A 15,402-nucleotide genomic window follows, 5' to 3' on the forward strand; every position below is an offset into this window, starting at 1 on the left:
ATCACTAGTGATCATTTAACTTATATATAGTTTTATTTTGTAAGTAATCTTAAACAGAAGTCCGGTTGTTCTTTAGTTACTTTGGTGAGCACGTCCAGTCTTTATGCATATTTCTACCCTCTTCACGTCACTATTTAGAGAATTAACATAAACAAAAAGCTATTAATATAGTGTTACAGCCACACATATAATTAAATATAACAATATAGTACTACAAACTTTGATAAATCACTATTCATGGAGGTAAATAGTTTTAAAACAGACTGCAGTGCTCATGCTTCACTAATTTATAATTCCAACAAAACCAACAGGAAAATTAATCATTTAAATGTGAAACAACTACCATTGGTGTAAGGAAAAAACAGGTTCTGGCTAGATAAAATATAAATAAAAAAAAAACATTCCTAGTGGGACCTGTTCTAGAAAAAAATAATTTTCTTTTGAGAATTATTCTAATAGTGAGCGTCAGTAGTTTACTAATGAGGACATATAGAGTACATAGGGCTTTGTCTTATCCTTATCCTCAGAAGGCTCGTGGGCAACGTTCCCTCTAAGATGCGCCCTGCAAATATATTTGATATAAGTATAACTTTTTTCTGTATCATTTTACTGTGAAATTCATTGCGTGCCTGGTGACCAGCCAATCATTGGATGTGACGCAATCACGCTGCGCAGCCAATCACGACATTGACCGCACCTGCGCAAGAGGCTAAAGCTAACTCAGCTACCGTGAATGTTATACGTCACCTCTCCAAACCAGCGTTAAAAAAGAAATGTGCATCTTTTAAGTTGAAATGGCTATCGGAGTATGTGTAAATGGAAGAACAAGCGTTGAAACTGGCGGACATCTTTTTTTCGAGTATGAAAGGTCTGTTCTGCAAAACGTGGAGCGAATTAAAGTTGTGAGCGAGTTTTCCGATGGAACAACGTGGACATTTAATGAAAGCAGACCACCTCAACAACAGACGTGAAAAATAAGGTAAGTCAGATTTGTGCAAATTCTAGTGTCATTTATCACATCGCATTTTCTGAACCGATTTATCCTCACTAGGGTCGTGGGGGTGATGGAGCCTATCCCAGCTGACTTCGGGCCAGAGGCCGTGGACACTAAATCGGTGGCCAACTGATTGCAGGGCACAAGGAGACAGACAACCATGTACACTGATACCCATATCCAGGGGCAATTTAAAGTGTCCAATAAGCCAATGTGCACATATTTGCAAATTCCACATAGTAAGGTCCGAGCCTGGATTTGAACCCAGGTCCCCCACTGTGAGGCCAACACGCTAACCACTTGCACCACCGTGTCAATTATTAAGATTCTTTATGTATGGGTATATAGCGGCCCGGTGGAGTGAGTGGTTAGCGCGTCAGCCTCACAGTTCTGGGGTCCTCGGTTCAAAATCCAGGTCATGTCCACCTGTGTGGAGTTTGCATGTTCTCCCCGGGCCTGTGTGGGTTTTCTTCCGGGTACTCGAGTTTCCTCCCACATTCCAAATACATGCATGTTGGCTCATTGGACACTCTAAATTGCCCCTAGGTATGAGTGTGAGCGTGAATGGTTGTATGTCTCCTTGTGCCCTGCGATTGGCTGGCCACCAATTCAGGGTGTCTCCTGCCAGCACCCCCCGCCACCCTAATGAGGATAAAGCAGCTCAGAAAATGAGATGAGATTATAGATGTACGGATATTAATAATGCAATGTTATGGCTAGATCATTAATGGGTAGTAAAAATGCACTTGGTGACGGTAGGTGTCATACTGGTGGTTGTGGGGGCTATTATTTACAGTTACAAATATTTTTTAACTTGTTTATCTGGAGGGGATAAAAATTATAGAAAATATTTCTGGGTGGACACAGTAGAAAATGCTTAGGAAAACAAACTATCAACTCCGGAAGGGCCTTGAATCCTGTTTAGTCTCCAGGGAGTGTTTGACCCCCCCTGAGAAATGCAGAAAACTGATGCTGCATTAAAAGGCTCCAAACCAGGGATGGCCAAGTCCAGTCCTCGAGAGCCCCGATCCAGTCTGTTTTCCATGTCGCCCTCCACCAACACACCTGATGCCTAATTGGGATTGGTATGAAGGTTCTGGACAGCTTGCTGATGAGTTGATCATTTGATTCTGGTGCGGTAAAAGCATAGTTATTGTATCATCTTTGCACTATGCCACCAGGATTTGATTTTTCCCCAAAAAAAGCTTTTTGATAGCCTTTACCTATTAACAAGAAATTAGTGGAATTAAAAAGATAAATGTTTCATTGACTAAATCAAATCACAGTACCAGAATAACACTGGACAAAACACAAATGATATATTTGGGTAAAAGTTGGGTAGTAATTCACAATATGAATTAAAGATGAGTGACTAGATGTGGGGGTAGATTTGTTTTGGAATCAGTGGCAGGATGTGATCAAGTGATAAGTCATGTTTTACAGGAGGCGGAATATTTTACAATATTATCAGAGGATGTCCGAACAAAAAGGAAAATGATCATCCATGAGTAAAGAATGAGAGGCAGGGTACAATACATAAATGTGGAAATGTCCCCACCTAGTGGCAATACATTGTATACATAAATATAGCTTGCAGTTGACTGGGAATGTGTTGAGTATACGTATCAACCTTGTCTTGTGCAGTGGTGGACCGTTAGGGCCAGCAAGAGCTTCTCTGCTGGCCTAAAAAATATCTCAATCACAGACTGTTGTTAGTTATATTTTGCCCATGAACATTCCTTTCTTATCTCATTTTCTGAACTGCTTTATCCTTGCAGGGGGTGCTGGAGCCAATCCCAGCTGTCTCCAGGCTAGAGGTGGGGAATACCCTGAAGTGGTGACAACCGTGCACACCCATACCTAGAGGTAAAACGACACAGGAAACATTTTCCCTTAGTTGTGTCTATGTAGTTGTAGTCAAGACCTTCCAATAATGACAAAGTAAAGCGTGGCCAATTCGTGGTGTAGTGGTTCACTCACCTGACTGCCATGTGGGCAGCTGGGGTTCGAATCCTGGTCGGGAAACATTTTCCCTTTGTTGTTTCTATATATTTGTAGTCAAGACCTTCCAATAATGGCAAAGTAAAGTGTGGCCAATTTGTGGCGTAGAGGTTCGTTCACCTGACTGGCATGTGGGCAGCTGGGGTTTGAATCCCATTTGGGAAGCATTTTCCCTGAGTTGTTTCTATATATTTGTAGTCAAGACCTTCCAATAATGACAAAGTAAAGTGTGGCCAATTCATGGTGTAGTGGTTCACTCACCTGACTTCCATGTAGGCAGGTAGGGTTCGAATCCTGATCGGGAAACATTTTCCCTTAGTTGTTTTTATATATTTGTAGTCAAGACCTTCCAATAATGACAAAAGAAAGTGTGGCCAATTTGTGGCGTAGAGGTTTGTTCACCTGACTGCAATGTGGGAGGCTGGAGTTCAAATCTTAGTTGGGAAACATTTTCCCTTAGTTGTTTCTATATATTTGTAGTCAACACCTTCCAATAATGACAAAGTAAAGTGTGGCCAATTCGTGGTGTAGTGGTTCACTCACCTGACTATGTGGGCAGGTGGGGTTCGATTCCTGTTTGGGAAACATTTTCCCTTAGTTGTTTCTATATATTTGTAGTCAAGACCTTCCAATAATGACAAAGTAAAGTGTGGCCAATTTGTGGCGTAGAGGTTCGTTCACATGACTGGCATGTGGGCAGCTGGGGTTTGAATCCCATTTGGGAAACATTTTCCCTGAGTTGTTTCTATATATTTGTAGTCAAGACCTTCCAATAATGACAAATTAAAGTGTGGCCAATTCATGGTGTAGTGGTTCACTCACCTGACTTCCATGTAGGCAGGTAGGGTTCGAATCCTGATCGGGAAACATTTTCCCTTAGTTGTTTTTATATATTTGTAGTCAAGACCTTCCAATAATGACAAAGCAAAGTGTGGCCAATTTGTGGCGTAGAGGTTTGTTCACCTGACTGCAATGTGGGAGGCTGGAGTTCAAATCTTAGTTGGGAAAGATTTTCCCTTAGTTGTTTCTATATATTTGTAGTCAACACCTTCCAATAATGACAAAGTAAAGTGTGGCCAATTTGTGGTGTAGTGGTTCACTCACCTGACTGCTATGTGGGCAGGTGGGGTTCGATTCCTGGTTGGGAAACATTTTCCCTTAGTTGTTTCTATATATTTGTAGTCAAGACCTTCCAATAATGATGAAGTAAAGTGTGGCCAATTAGTGGCGTAGAGATTCATTCACCTGACTACTATGTGGGCAACTGGGGTTCAAATCCCGCTCTCTTTTGACTGATCACTACACTATGTAGTTCAGTAAATGGGTAATCCTTTTTTCATTAAAATAAAGACTTAGTCATTTTTTTCAGCAAAACAATTTTTAGACAGTTGCTGTTCGGAATTCGAACCTCACCTGCCCACATGACAGTCAATGATCAAACCTCTGCACCATGAAGTGGCCACACTATATTATTGGAAAGTCTTGACTACACATGGTTGTTTTTATTTAAGGGAAAAATGATTACCAACTGGGATTTGAACCCTGTCTGCCCACAGGGCAGGCAGGTGAACAGGCCTCTATACCATGAATGGCCACACTTTACCCTGTCATTATTGGAAAGTCTTGATCACACAGATATAATATTTAGATTTTTTTTATACATGGATTAAAAGAACTGGATTAAAATCCCTGAATATTCAGTTTTTAATAGATCTAAAACAATGTTTATTTTAGCTTTGTTTATATATTTTAAGATTTTACAAAATGATTTTTGAACTAAAAACACTGAAAAAATGGACTTAAAAATTACAATTATTGATTTAAAAGGGGGGAAATCAGGAAATTTAATATACATCTATACTCTTCATTTTAATTGAATCCTAAAACAGAAAGTCGGCACTCATGACTTACTTTCCTGGGCCACACAAAATGATGCGGTGGGCCAGATTTGGCCCCCGGGCCGCCACTTTGACACGTGCTCTACACCATGAAGTGGCCGCACACTACCTTGTCATAATTGGAAAGTCTTGACTACATATGGTTGTTTTTATTTGAGGGAAAAATGATGCCCAACTGGGATTTGAACCGCAACTGCCCACATAGCAATCAGGTGACTGAACCACTACACCATGCATGGCTACACTTAACTTGGCCATTTCTGGAAAGTCTTGACGTCTCTATTTAAAAGAAAAATGTCTTAATCTTTTTTTGATAGAAAATGGTTTATCCACATTAATATTGCACAACCTGGAAAAAGTGGTGTGGGTTGCCAAAGACTAACACAGCCAAACCAAAAAAAGAAAAAAAAGTCGAGGGCGTTCCCTGAATTGACGTCACATTGGTGAGCCGGAAGTGAAACGGACCGGAAAAGACAATGAAAAAAAACGGTTTTCGTTGACCTGTATGCTTTGTTTTGTTTGTAAACGTCTTTTTAGGTTTTTAATCGCATGATCTAAACGGCCTAATTTAGGTCAGCTCCAACCAAGACACGTTTGTTAAAGGACATGAACAGAAGTCCACCAAGAAGTTGTTGTTTTTGACGTTGGCTGATCTTTGTGTACTCGACGCATGCCGAAAGGGTAAGAAATGCTCCCGTTTTCTACATTGCAAGCTTCTATAAAGATATAGTTCCACTTGCATTCATAATATCTCCAAATCGAATTGCGTTTAGTGTTTTTTAATCGTTTCAAAGATCGCACAAGGACAGAAAATAAGACGGTTCAATGATGACTTTTCCAATTCGAAATTCCTTTACAGACCATTTGTCATAAAACGAAAAACCTAATTGTGGAAAGACACTCTCTCCAGTAATATTGGTGATATCTGACCACTTGATTCATTTATTTATTTTTTGGGAATGACCATGTATAGTAAGGCTTTAAAAAAACGACATAGTATAGTAAGGCTTTTTTCTTTAAAAAACGACCATTTATAGTAAGGCTTTTATTTTTTTTAAAACGACCATGTATAGTAAGGCTCTATTTCTTTAAAAAACGACATAGTATAGTAAGGCTTTTTTTCTTAAAAACGACATAGTATAGTAAGGCTTTTTTTCTTTAAAAAAACGACATAGTATAGTAAGGCTTTTTTCTTTAAAAAAAAACGACATAACAAGTAAGGCTTTTTTCTTTAAAAAATGACATAGTATAGTAAGGCTTTTTTCTTAAAAAACGACCATTTATAGTAAGGCTTTTTTGAATAAAAATGACCTTGTATAGTAAGGCTTTATTTCTTTAAAAAACGACATAGTATAGTAAGGCTTTTTTTCTTTAAAAAAATGACAGTATAGTAAGGCTTTTTTTTCTTTTAAAAAATGACATAGTATAGTAAGGCTTTAAAAAAAAAAAAACGACAGAATAGTAAGGCTTTTTTCTTAAAAAAACGACAGTATAGTAAGGCTTTTTTCTTTAAAAAAACGACATAGTATAGTAAGGCTTTTTTTCTTAAAAATGACATAGCATAGTAAGGCTTTTTTCTTTAAAAATGACCACATATAGTAAGGCTTTTTTCTTTAAAAAAAACGACATAGTATAGTAAGCCTTTTTTCTTAAAAAACGACTTAAAAAATGACCATGTATAGTAAGGCTTTTTTTTTCTTTAAAAACAACAACATATTATAGTAAGGCTTTTTTTCTTAAAAACAACCATTTATAGTAAGGTTTTTTTTGAATAAAAACGACCTTGTACAGTAAGGCTTTATTTCTTTAAAAAACGGCATAGTATAGTAAGACTTTTTTATTTAAAAAACGACATAATATAGTAAGGCTTTTTTTTCTTTAAAAAACGACATTGAATAGTAAGGCTTTTTATTTTTAACGACATAGTTTAGTGAGGCTTTTTTCTTTTAAAAAAATGACATAGTATAATGAGTTTTTTGTCCTAAAAAATGACATAGTATAGTAAGGCTTTTTTTCTTAAAAAACGACATAGTATAGTAAGGCTTTTTCTTTAAAAAAATAACCATGTATAGTAAGCCTCATCTCATTTTCTGAACCGCTTTATCCTCATTAGGCTAGCGGGGGATGCTGGAGCCAATCCCAGCTGTCTCCAGGCCAGAGGCGGCGGACATCCTGAATCGGTGGCCCGCCGATCTTAGGGTACAAGGAGACGGACAACCACGCACACTGCATAGTAAGTCTTTTTCCCTTAAAACGACATAGTATAGTAAGGCTTTATTTCTTTAAAAAATGACATAGTATAGTAAGGCTTTTTTTCTTGAAAAACGACATAGTATAGTAAGGCTTTTTTTTCTTGAAAAACGACATAGTATAGTAAGGCTTTTTAAAAAAAAAAAAACGACATAGTATAGTAAGGCTTTTTTTTGTAAAAAAAACAACATGGTATAGTAAGGCTTTTTTCTTTTTAAAAAACAACATAGTATAGTAAGGCTTTTTTCTTTAGAAAAACGACGCAGATAGTAAGGCTTTTTTTCTGTAAAAAATGACCATGTATAGTAAGGCTTTTTTCTTGTGGTCTCTGACAGGATGGAGTAGGTTTGGGAGCAGATTGCGGATGAAGCGCCGCCCGGACCGGTCGCCTTCGTATTGGCTCGGTATGTGATGTCTCGCCTTGTTGCAGCGATCCTAGTGCGTGTGCATAGCCACATCCCCTTACAAAAAGGTTTTTAGAATGAAAATATTTCTTATAAATCAAACTCAAGGTCACATAATAGAACAAGAGATACTTTGCTGTCAACTTTTATTTTTATTTTTTCAGATGAGTGACAAAGGCAAAAATGGATGACTTGTGGGATGGACAGTCTTCCAACGAAAAGGTTTCCCAAACTGTGGAGAGCGAGGATACCTGAAGACAAAAAAAAGTAAGTTTAAAAGAGACATTCATGTTGCTGTGCAGAAAATATTTCTTTTCTTGTTTTTCTTAGACTCACCTGCGGATGGCGGTGATGTAGGATGTCGATTTCACCAGGTGGCTGACTTGGCCTCAATAGTAGAGCACCAACTTACCATACAAAAGGTCATTGGTTAGATTCCCCGCCTCCTCCAACTTCTCACTTTCCAGGTCAAATAAAAACCGAGTGGGCAGGACCATACTTTTTCGGGAGGTGCCTTACACACTTATACTTTTTCGGGAGGTGCCTTACACACTTATACTTTTTCGGGAGGTGCCTTACACACTTATACTTTTTCGGGAGGTGCCTTACACACTTATACTTTTTCGGGAGGTGCCTTACACACTTATACTTTTTCGGGAGGTGGCTTACACACTTATACTTTTTCGGGAGGTGGCTTATACACTTAGTTAAATGAGTCGAGCGCCCTCTCAGCGAAAAGACTTAGGCGGCCGAAGTTTAGTGGGACGGTGGGAGGGCCCTTTAGCGCGACCGGTGAGTATGCGCACAGTGGAGTTTGTGCCGACCGAGTGGATGCCGGTTCGCGTCCCGCAGACGTACTCTTGGTGCCTCTCCCGCCTTCGGCGGGAGAGGCACCTGCGACATGAGAATAATTACCTTTTACTAAAAAAAACTTTAAAAATTAAAATTTACATTTAAACATTACATCAAAATTAGTTAAAAGAATTGGCGTAAAAAAACAAAAGACACTGGCTATTAGCTAGGATTTCAAATAAGCCACCCAAACACTTTTATTGGACAGGAACCGGCTGAGTAGGGAGGCGGCTTGAACACTTAGCCAAATTACTCGAGCGCCCTCTTACCAAAAAATACTTGGCCGGTCGAAGTTTAGTGGGTGTGTGGGTGGGCCCCTTGGCGCACACAGTAGAGTATGCGCCTACCACCGAGTGGAAGCCGGTTCGCGTCCCGCAGACGGACTCTTGGTGCCTCTCCCCGCCTTCGGCGGGGAGAGCCACCTGCGACATGAGAATAATTACCTTTTACTAAAAAAAACTTTAAAAATTAAATTTAAACATTACATCAACATTAGTTAAAAGAATTGGCCTAAAAAACAAAAGACACTGACTATTAGCTAGGATTTCAAATAAGCCAACCAAACACTTTTATTGGTTGGCATTCCCACCACAACCGCATGATGGCGTTGTTCTCCCAGTCGCCCTCGTCCACATCCACGTCTGCCAAATGACGGGGTCACGGCTCAAACCCACGGCTGTCACGCGGTGAGGCAAGCAGGCCTTGACTTGTCGGTCGGTCGGTGGGTCGGCTGCACCCCGTTCTTCTCCTCCGGCTCCTCTTCCACGTTGTCCAATGCATCTTTCATGACACAAAGACAATTATTTCTCAACACTGCCCAAAATGACAACATTTTTGTCCTACGACGCTAATATCTTTACAGTGGCGACACGGTTTTCAACCTGGCATGACGGAGGCGGTGGCGACGTGCATCTGTCCCAACTGCTCCTGCGGCCAGTCAGCAAGCTCTTCCCGACTGGTAAATGACAGAGGTGATGTCGACGACGATGACAATCAAACTTGCAGATCAGTGAGGATTTGCCCTCCGGCGTCGTCGTCCGCCTGCATCTGCGGGAGCCGTCCAAAAGCATGACCGTGTCAGCCTCCGCTCATTGGGGCGCCGGAGACTCCTGGATGAAGGCGCAATCCGCGGTGCGCCGGTACGAGTCTGTCAACAAACAAGCCAAGGCGTAAACTTGTGGGGAACATTTCCTCCATGCGCTTACATTCAACAAATATCTTGGACGTACACGAGCCTTGTGAGGATGAGCCAGAAGCCAAGATTCATTTATTATGTATATAATAAAGTCAAATATGACTATTATTGCCACACAATGTGTTTTATTTTACAAGAAAAAAGCCTTACTATACATGGTCGTTTTAAAAAAAATAAACGCCTTACTATACATGGTCGTTTAAAAAAAAAAAAAAAAGCCTTACTATACATGGTCGTTTTAAAAAAAATAAAAGCCTTACTATACATGGTCGTTTTTTTTTTTTTTAAAAAGCCTTACTATACTATGTCGTTTTTTATGAATAAAGCCTTGTTATACACTGTGTCATGTTTTTACAAAAAAGGCCTTAATATATACTATATACGTTTTTTTAAAAAGAAAAATAGCCTTACAATACTATGTCGTTTTTTAAGAGAAAAAGCCTTCCTATACTGTCATTTTTTTAAAATAAAAAAGCCTTCCTATACTGTCATTTTTTAAAGAAAAAAAGCCTTCCTTTACTGTCATTTTTAAAGAAAAAAGCCTTACTATACCATGTCATTTTTTTAAAAAAAAAAGCCTTACTATACTATGTCATATTTAAAAAAAAAGCCTTACTATACTATGTCGTTTTTTTTTTTTTTTTAAAAAGCCTTACCATACGATGTCCTTTTTATTAAAAAGCCTTACTATACTATGCCTTTTTTTTTTAAAGCCTTACTATACTATGTCGTTTTTTACGAAATAAAGCCTTATCATTGTCATTTTTTTATGAATAAAGCCTTACTATACATTTTCTTTTTGTTTTTTCAAGTTTTTTAGCAAAGTATGCTGTATTTTGCACTCACCTTGATCCCTCTGTCCGTCCATCCGTCCGTCCCTGCCATCCGTCCATGTGGGGGAGAAAAAAGTGTTCTTGGTTGTTCCGGTGAGCATCCAGGTTGAACTCCACTTTGGTGTCCCGGAGGTACTGAGCCAGGCCGGCATGGTGCAGTTGGACCAGGTTTCCCCAGGCCTCTTAGAACTCAAGCCGCTGTCCACCAGGAAGAAGATGTCCGTCAACTTTTGGACCACAGCTGAAAAGCCACATAGGGACAGAGTTTAGTCTGCTTTCTAAACAAACATTTATAGCCTCAATTCCATCATGCACATACACTACAACAAGTGCAGGCCATACAATGTGTCAATCAATCACATTTGCATTTAACATCATTAAGCAAAACGTTGAGCCCATTAGCACCGACAAATAAGTGTATTTTTACAAACAATCATAGGAGTAAGAACATTCATTAGCTTAACTCACGCTCATTTAGCATCCACAATAACGTACAGTTAGAAGCACTACGTGGACTCCCTGCTAGCGTAGCGATTAGCCACTCGCGGCTAGCGCTAGCCTCGTGCTAATCGCTGATTAGCGTGATATTTCCACAAAAAAGACAGTTGGAATTGGAATCTCGTAACAGTAACCACCGCGTTAAGAACACCGCTCGGTTCTTATGAATACCCACAATACATCATTTAGCAAAATAACATTATAATTTAAGCTTTAACCTTAACCCTTGCTAGCTTAGCGGAGCTCAACATGGCGATCTTCAGCTCAAAATAAACGCACACTAGTTCACCGTAATAAGTAAGCAACTCGTAAGACATCAAAATAAACGCACACTTGTACATTATAACAAGCAACTAACTCGTAAGACATTAAAATACACGTAATAATCATTATTTTACCTGACTGGCGTGCAATAGTTCTCAGATAGTGTGCCCAGCCCCACCACCTGAAGTCATTCGAGGTTAATCAGCGTGTTGTTGTCTCCGTGCCCTGCGATTGGCTGGCAAGCCATAGTTGACCGGGATTGGCTGCAGCATCCCTGCAACCCCTGCGAAGTAAAGCGCTACGGAAAATGATTGAATCAATCAATGATTTATTTTGAAAAATTATTGAATCATATTGGCACCATAAAATAAACCAGATCTATTTAAAAAATAAACCATTACACAGACGTAAACAAACAAACGGACGTAACGTACAAATTGCAAGTAGTATGGGACACTATATAATATATATATATATATATATATATATATATATATATATATATATATATATATATATATATATATATATATATATATACATATATATACATATATATACATATATATATATATACATATATATATACATATATATACATATATTTATATATATACATATATATACATACATATATATACATACATATATTTATATATATATATATATATATATATATATATATATATATATATATAGTAACATGAAACCAAATGGTCTGTAAATTGTTATAATAATTATGAAAAATGTTCACTAGTTATGCTAGAGCATGTTCCCTTTGAAATTTAAACATTTTAAGGCACATTATATGGCCTATGTTATTATTCCTGATATACATGTGAAGGCTTGACCTCTGAATAGCGAGGGTTCACTGGAAGTAATATTGAAATTGTTACTATTTTTACACATCCGCTACCTCAAGTGATTAGTAAAATGGTACTTGTGTGCCACAAGAGGCCAAAACATCATTTAAGGGGGAAAAAGCTGATTTCAACTAATGATAGGCTCCAGGAAAACCAACTAACTGAAGTTTGCATCAGTGTCTCATTAGTGGTGAGTACCCGCCCTTTTCAAGATGTAATCATTTTTAACCTATGTTTACCAATCCTGTGCTAGTAAATCCTTACATTACATATTTTTTTCCATGGCACACATACAGAGAAAAAAACTATTTGTGATACATACGTATATTAACTTAAAAATGATGTAAACAATCATGAAATACGCTTCTTTTTTAAAGGCCTTGCTGTTTATTCATCTTTTTCCTACAACAGCAAATGACAGAAGCAGTATTGAAAATAAAAGTAATATTTTCTCATTTTATATTTAAAAAAAATAGCACAAAATTGTAATGACCGTACAAATTTGGGCGTTAATATGCCATTCAAATAAAAGGGGAATCTATATATTTTTTCAATAATGAAAACATCCCAGTATTTAACATTTCAGAATTATATGACATAACCTGAAATCATATATAAAACATGAAAGATAACAACACCATTAATTCCCCATTTTTAAAAACATTTTTCTTTGCAAATATTCGCTATAAACACATAAGCTTTTCAAATATAATATTTATCAGTGCAACATTGTTTATCTTGAGTCCACGCTACAGTTTTTTCCCCTACATGAGCAGCAGATGTTGCTAGAGCTACACATTTTTTTTGTTTTAATATTTTTTTCAAATTATTTTAGATCTGAAAGCGCAAACATTTTGTGTAATGGTGTAGCAAAGTGACATTTTTTAAAGGAACAAGCTGAGAAAGTTTTCACCACACCACAACACATAAATCACACAACTACAAAATGTACGCCTCTTACCTCTCATCTTTTATTTTTTTCCCCCTTAGGTTAATCCCCTATTCATTTGTGGGTCACCTGCATGGATATAGTATAAATGACCCCCAGAGTCCATCCTCCAACTCAAAACAAGTCCCGGTGAGGGTTCTCACACCAATATTTGGCTTCTTGTTGCCTAGAAAGTACTAAAAAAATCTCATCATTTTGTCTTCAGCTCAATCCTTTCTGAGTCTTGCTGATCCTGGTCTTATAAAATGACAGAGCCAGCAAAAAGGAAAAAAAAATAAAGATCACCAACCTTTGGTAAATCCATGGAGGGACGCCAGGCAACCTGAATCAGGTGACTCCAACACGCCATTTCGCCAACATGTGATTCTACTGAGAACAACTGTGACATCACATTTTATGGCTGCTACTGCTTTATGTGTGGTTAAAGTAATTATAGCACCATTCTTCGGTTTACCCCTTTTTAATACAGTTTTATCTGGAGGGAATTAGTAACAAAGTGCTCAGAAGCTGCATTGTCCAGATAGCTTTCACCCCCCCAAAGAGCAATTTGCAATGAAAGGCAGTAAAGCAAAACGTATAAAAAAATAAAAAGGTATGTCAGTGCCACTACCAACAAATTAGGCTACATGAAACTGATGATAATGCAATTAGGTAGGTTTCAAAAAGAGCCAATAGCTCTATATTTTAGTCTTTCTGTGTGTGTACGTGTATTATCTTTACTCATTCATCCATTGTCGGTTTTAATGAAGTGTATGTTTTGATGACAATTGCCTCGAATTAATGTTAAAAATCGTTGAAACATCGTCACAAAAATGTCTAACGAAAAGTTGACACTGCACCATCCACAAAACAGTCGGGAGATTGTATTTACACACATACACATTGTCCATACAGACACACAATGAAATGCTTTTTTTTTTCTTCTTTCACTTTCTTTAAAAAAGAATAAAATATATTAAAACATATTTACAGTGTGTGGTTTTCCAACAGACTAAACACAATGTGATAGATTACTTACCATTTTTCAGGTATGTGATATGATCACGTGCTCCTGTTATCTGCCCTTCATCATAAATTAAGCAAGTATACAGTAAAAAAAAACAATAAAACAAAAAAAACACCTAGTTTAAAAGAGACTATCCAATATGTACTAAAGGCACTATCTGAACCCATGAGTGTGACACTTTTTAGGGTGAGGAGGGTTAAAAAAATGAATACATATATCAGACGCATGAATTATGAGCACACCCTGTATGCCATCGCATGGGCAAATCTACAGTTTTGCCGGATATGCTTGATTTTGGATTTCATTTCAAAACGTGACATTTATCGCCTTCTTAAACAAAGAAAAAAAATATTCTCCGAAAAAAATGATAAATACTTTTAACATTATTAATAAATTGGTCTCAACACCAGCATCCGATTGTAAAAATGAATGGAAAACCAAAATAGAAAATTAAAATTTAAATCTACGTCTCTGTACATCTTTTTTTTTTCTGTATTTCATTTTGTACACAGTGTCCCCTACTGGTAGGTTCTTTTTGATGCAGCTCCTGAGAAAAGCGTGGATAAGTTCAAACCTCCTGAATCGGTCCCTCATCTCAAAATCTGAGGGTAAAGAGCTCTACTTAGAGTCCGCCTTCTCGTACGGATATACGAGAGGTCGTAGCTACAGCGAGTTCCACGTGCACTCTCCAAGCTGTGCATGTCACGTAGTCTTAAGAATTTCCTGTCTGGGGGGGGGTCTCACGCCTCAGAATATGAGCTTTGTGCATTGAGTTTGTCCTTCTTTAACTTGACACCATCAACTAGTTCAAAGTTATAATTTTCCAGGGCTGATAAGTTCCTTTCCGATACGCCTCCGTGGGAGCAGGCGCAGTAAAGGACAACCCCGCAAATGGCACCTAGGAAAACGCCCAGGGCAGACATAGCGATGATAGTGATGAGGATCGGGTCCAGAGTCTTTAGCACGTTGCCGGCTCCGCTGATCTGATTGGTCTCCACAAAGTCGGGGTATTCTGTAATCGCCTCTACTAGAAAATGGGAATTAAAAAGCAGGTAGAGAATAAGTTAAAATGGAAGAAAAGGGATGAGTGGCTCATTCCAGATTTAAAAACACTATCTACTCCCATCTACACTTCACAAAATGTTCTATTTTAACATGCTTTTAGCCCTAATGGAGTGTGCCAGTAAAACCAACCTAACTCAGGTGCTCGTTATAAAAAAAAAAAACATTATCAAAATTGTTCTTATTCTTTTCAAAGATTTTATGACGACATTTGTTCTTTACTAGTTAGGACAGCAATTTAAAACTGTTGTTTTTAGCAGAAGCCTACATTGTTTTTTAGTTTGCGGTCCTGTTAGAATATGTACTACATTTGTATAAGCATTCAATACATTG

General features: G+C 37.9%; 1 protein-coding gene and 3 long non-coding RNA genes across 13 annotated transcripts in view; 1 reads left to right on the plus strand and 3 right to left on the minus strand.

Annotated features, from left to right (window-relative positions):
• The first annotated feature begins 704 nt into the window (after positions 1–704).
• Positions 705–9,700, plus strand: LOC144091812 (uncharacterized). 5 transcript variants are annotated; one of them, XR_013305867.1, is made up of 8 exons: positions 705–979; positions 2,773–2,860; positions 5,211–5,336; positions 5,431–5,574; positions 7,007–7,126; positions 7,479–7,615; positions 7,712–7,814; positions 7,878–8,045. It is a non-coding gene; the product is annotated as an uncharacterized LOC144091812 (long non-coding RNA). The 5 variants fall into 5 exon arrangements; XR_013305865.1 differs by lacking the exon at positions 5,211–5,336; XR_013305866.1 differs by lacking the exons at positions 705–979; positions 2,773–2,860; positions 5,211–5,336 and adding an exon at positions 9,262–9,700 and having other exon boundaries at positions 5,343–5,574; positions 7,878–7,969.
• LOC144091810 (uncharacterized) lies at positions 7,677–10,500 on the minus strand. Of its 4 annotated transcripts, XR_013305862.1 has the most exons (5): positions 10,441–10,500; positions 9,281–9,546; positions 8,669–9,179; positions 7,884–7,954; positions 7,677–7,798 (listed from the first exon to the last, which is right to left on the minus strand). It is a non-coding gene; the product is annotated as an uncharacterized LOC144091810 (long non-coding RNA). The 4 variants fall into 4 exon arrangements; XR_013305861.1 differs by having other exon boundaries at positions 7,677–7,954; XR_013305860.1 differs by having other exon boundaries at positions 7,884–9,179.
• Positions 10,501–10,544: 44 nt separating this feature from the next.
• On the minus strand, positions 10,545–11,556 carry LOC144091811 (uncharacterized). The gene is made up of 2 exons (XR_013305863.1): positions 11,324–11,556; positions 10,545–10,668 (listed from the first exon to the last, which is right to left on the minus strand). It is a non-coding gene; the product is annotated as an uncharacterized LOC144091811 (long non-coding RNA).
• A 2,288-nt stretch (positions 11,557–13,844) lies between these two features.
• The window catches only part of nrp1a (neuropilin 1a), a 46,280-nt gene continuing 44,722 nt past the window's right edge, over positions 13,845–15,402 (minus strand). For 2 of the 3 annotated variants that reach the window (XM_077624194.1, XM_077624192.1), the window contains exon 19: positions 13,845–15,034. In XM_077624194.1, the coding sequence (XP_077480320.1) occupies positions 14,748–15,034 (287 nt within the window). In that variant the 3' untranslated portion in view covers positions 13,845–14,747. The remainder of the gene's footprint in view (positions 15,035–15,402) is intronic. The other variant, XM_077624193.1, reaches the window with a different exon arrangement.

Source organism: Stigmatopora argus, chromosome 17 (genome assembly GCF_051989625.1).
Source record: "Stigmatopora argus isolate UIUO_Sarg chromosome 17, RoL_Sarg_1.0, whole genome shotgun sequence".
Taxonomy (NCBI): domain Eukaryota; kingdom Metazoa; phylum Chordata; class Actinopteri; order Syngnathiformes; family Syngnathidae; genus Stigmatopora; species Stigmatopora argus.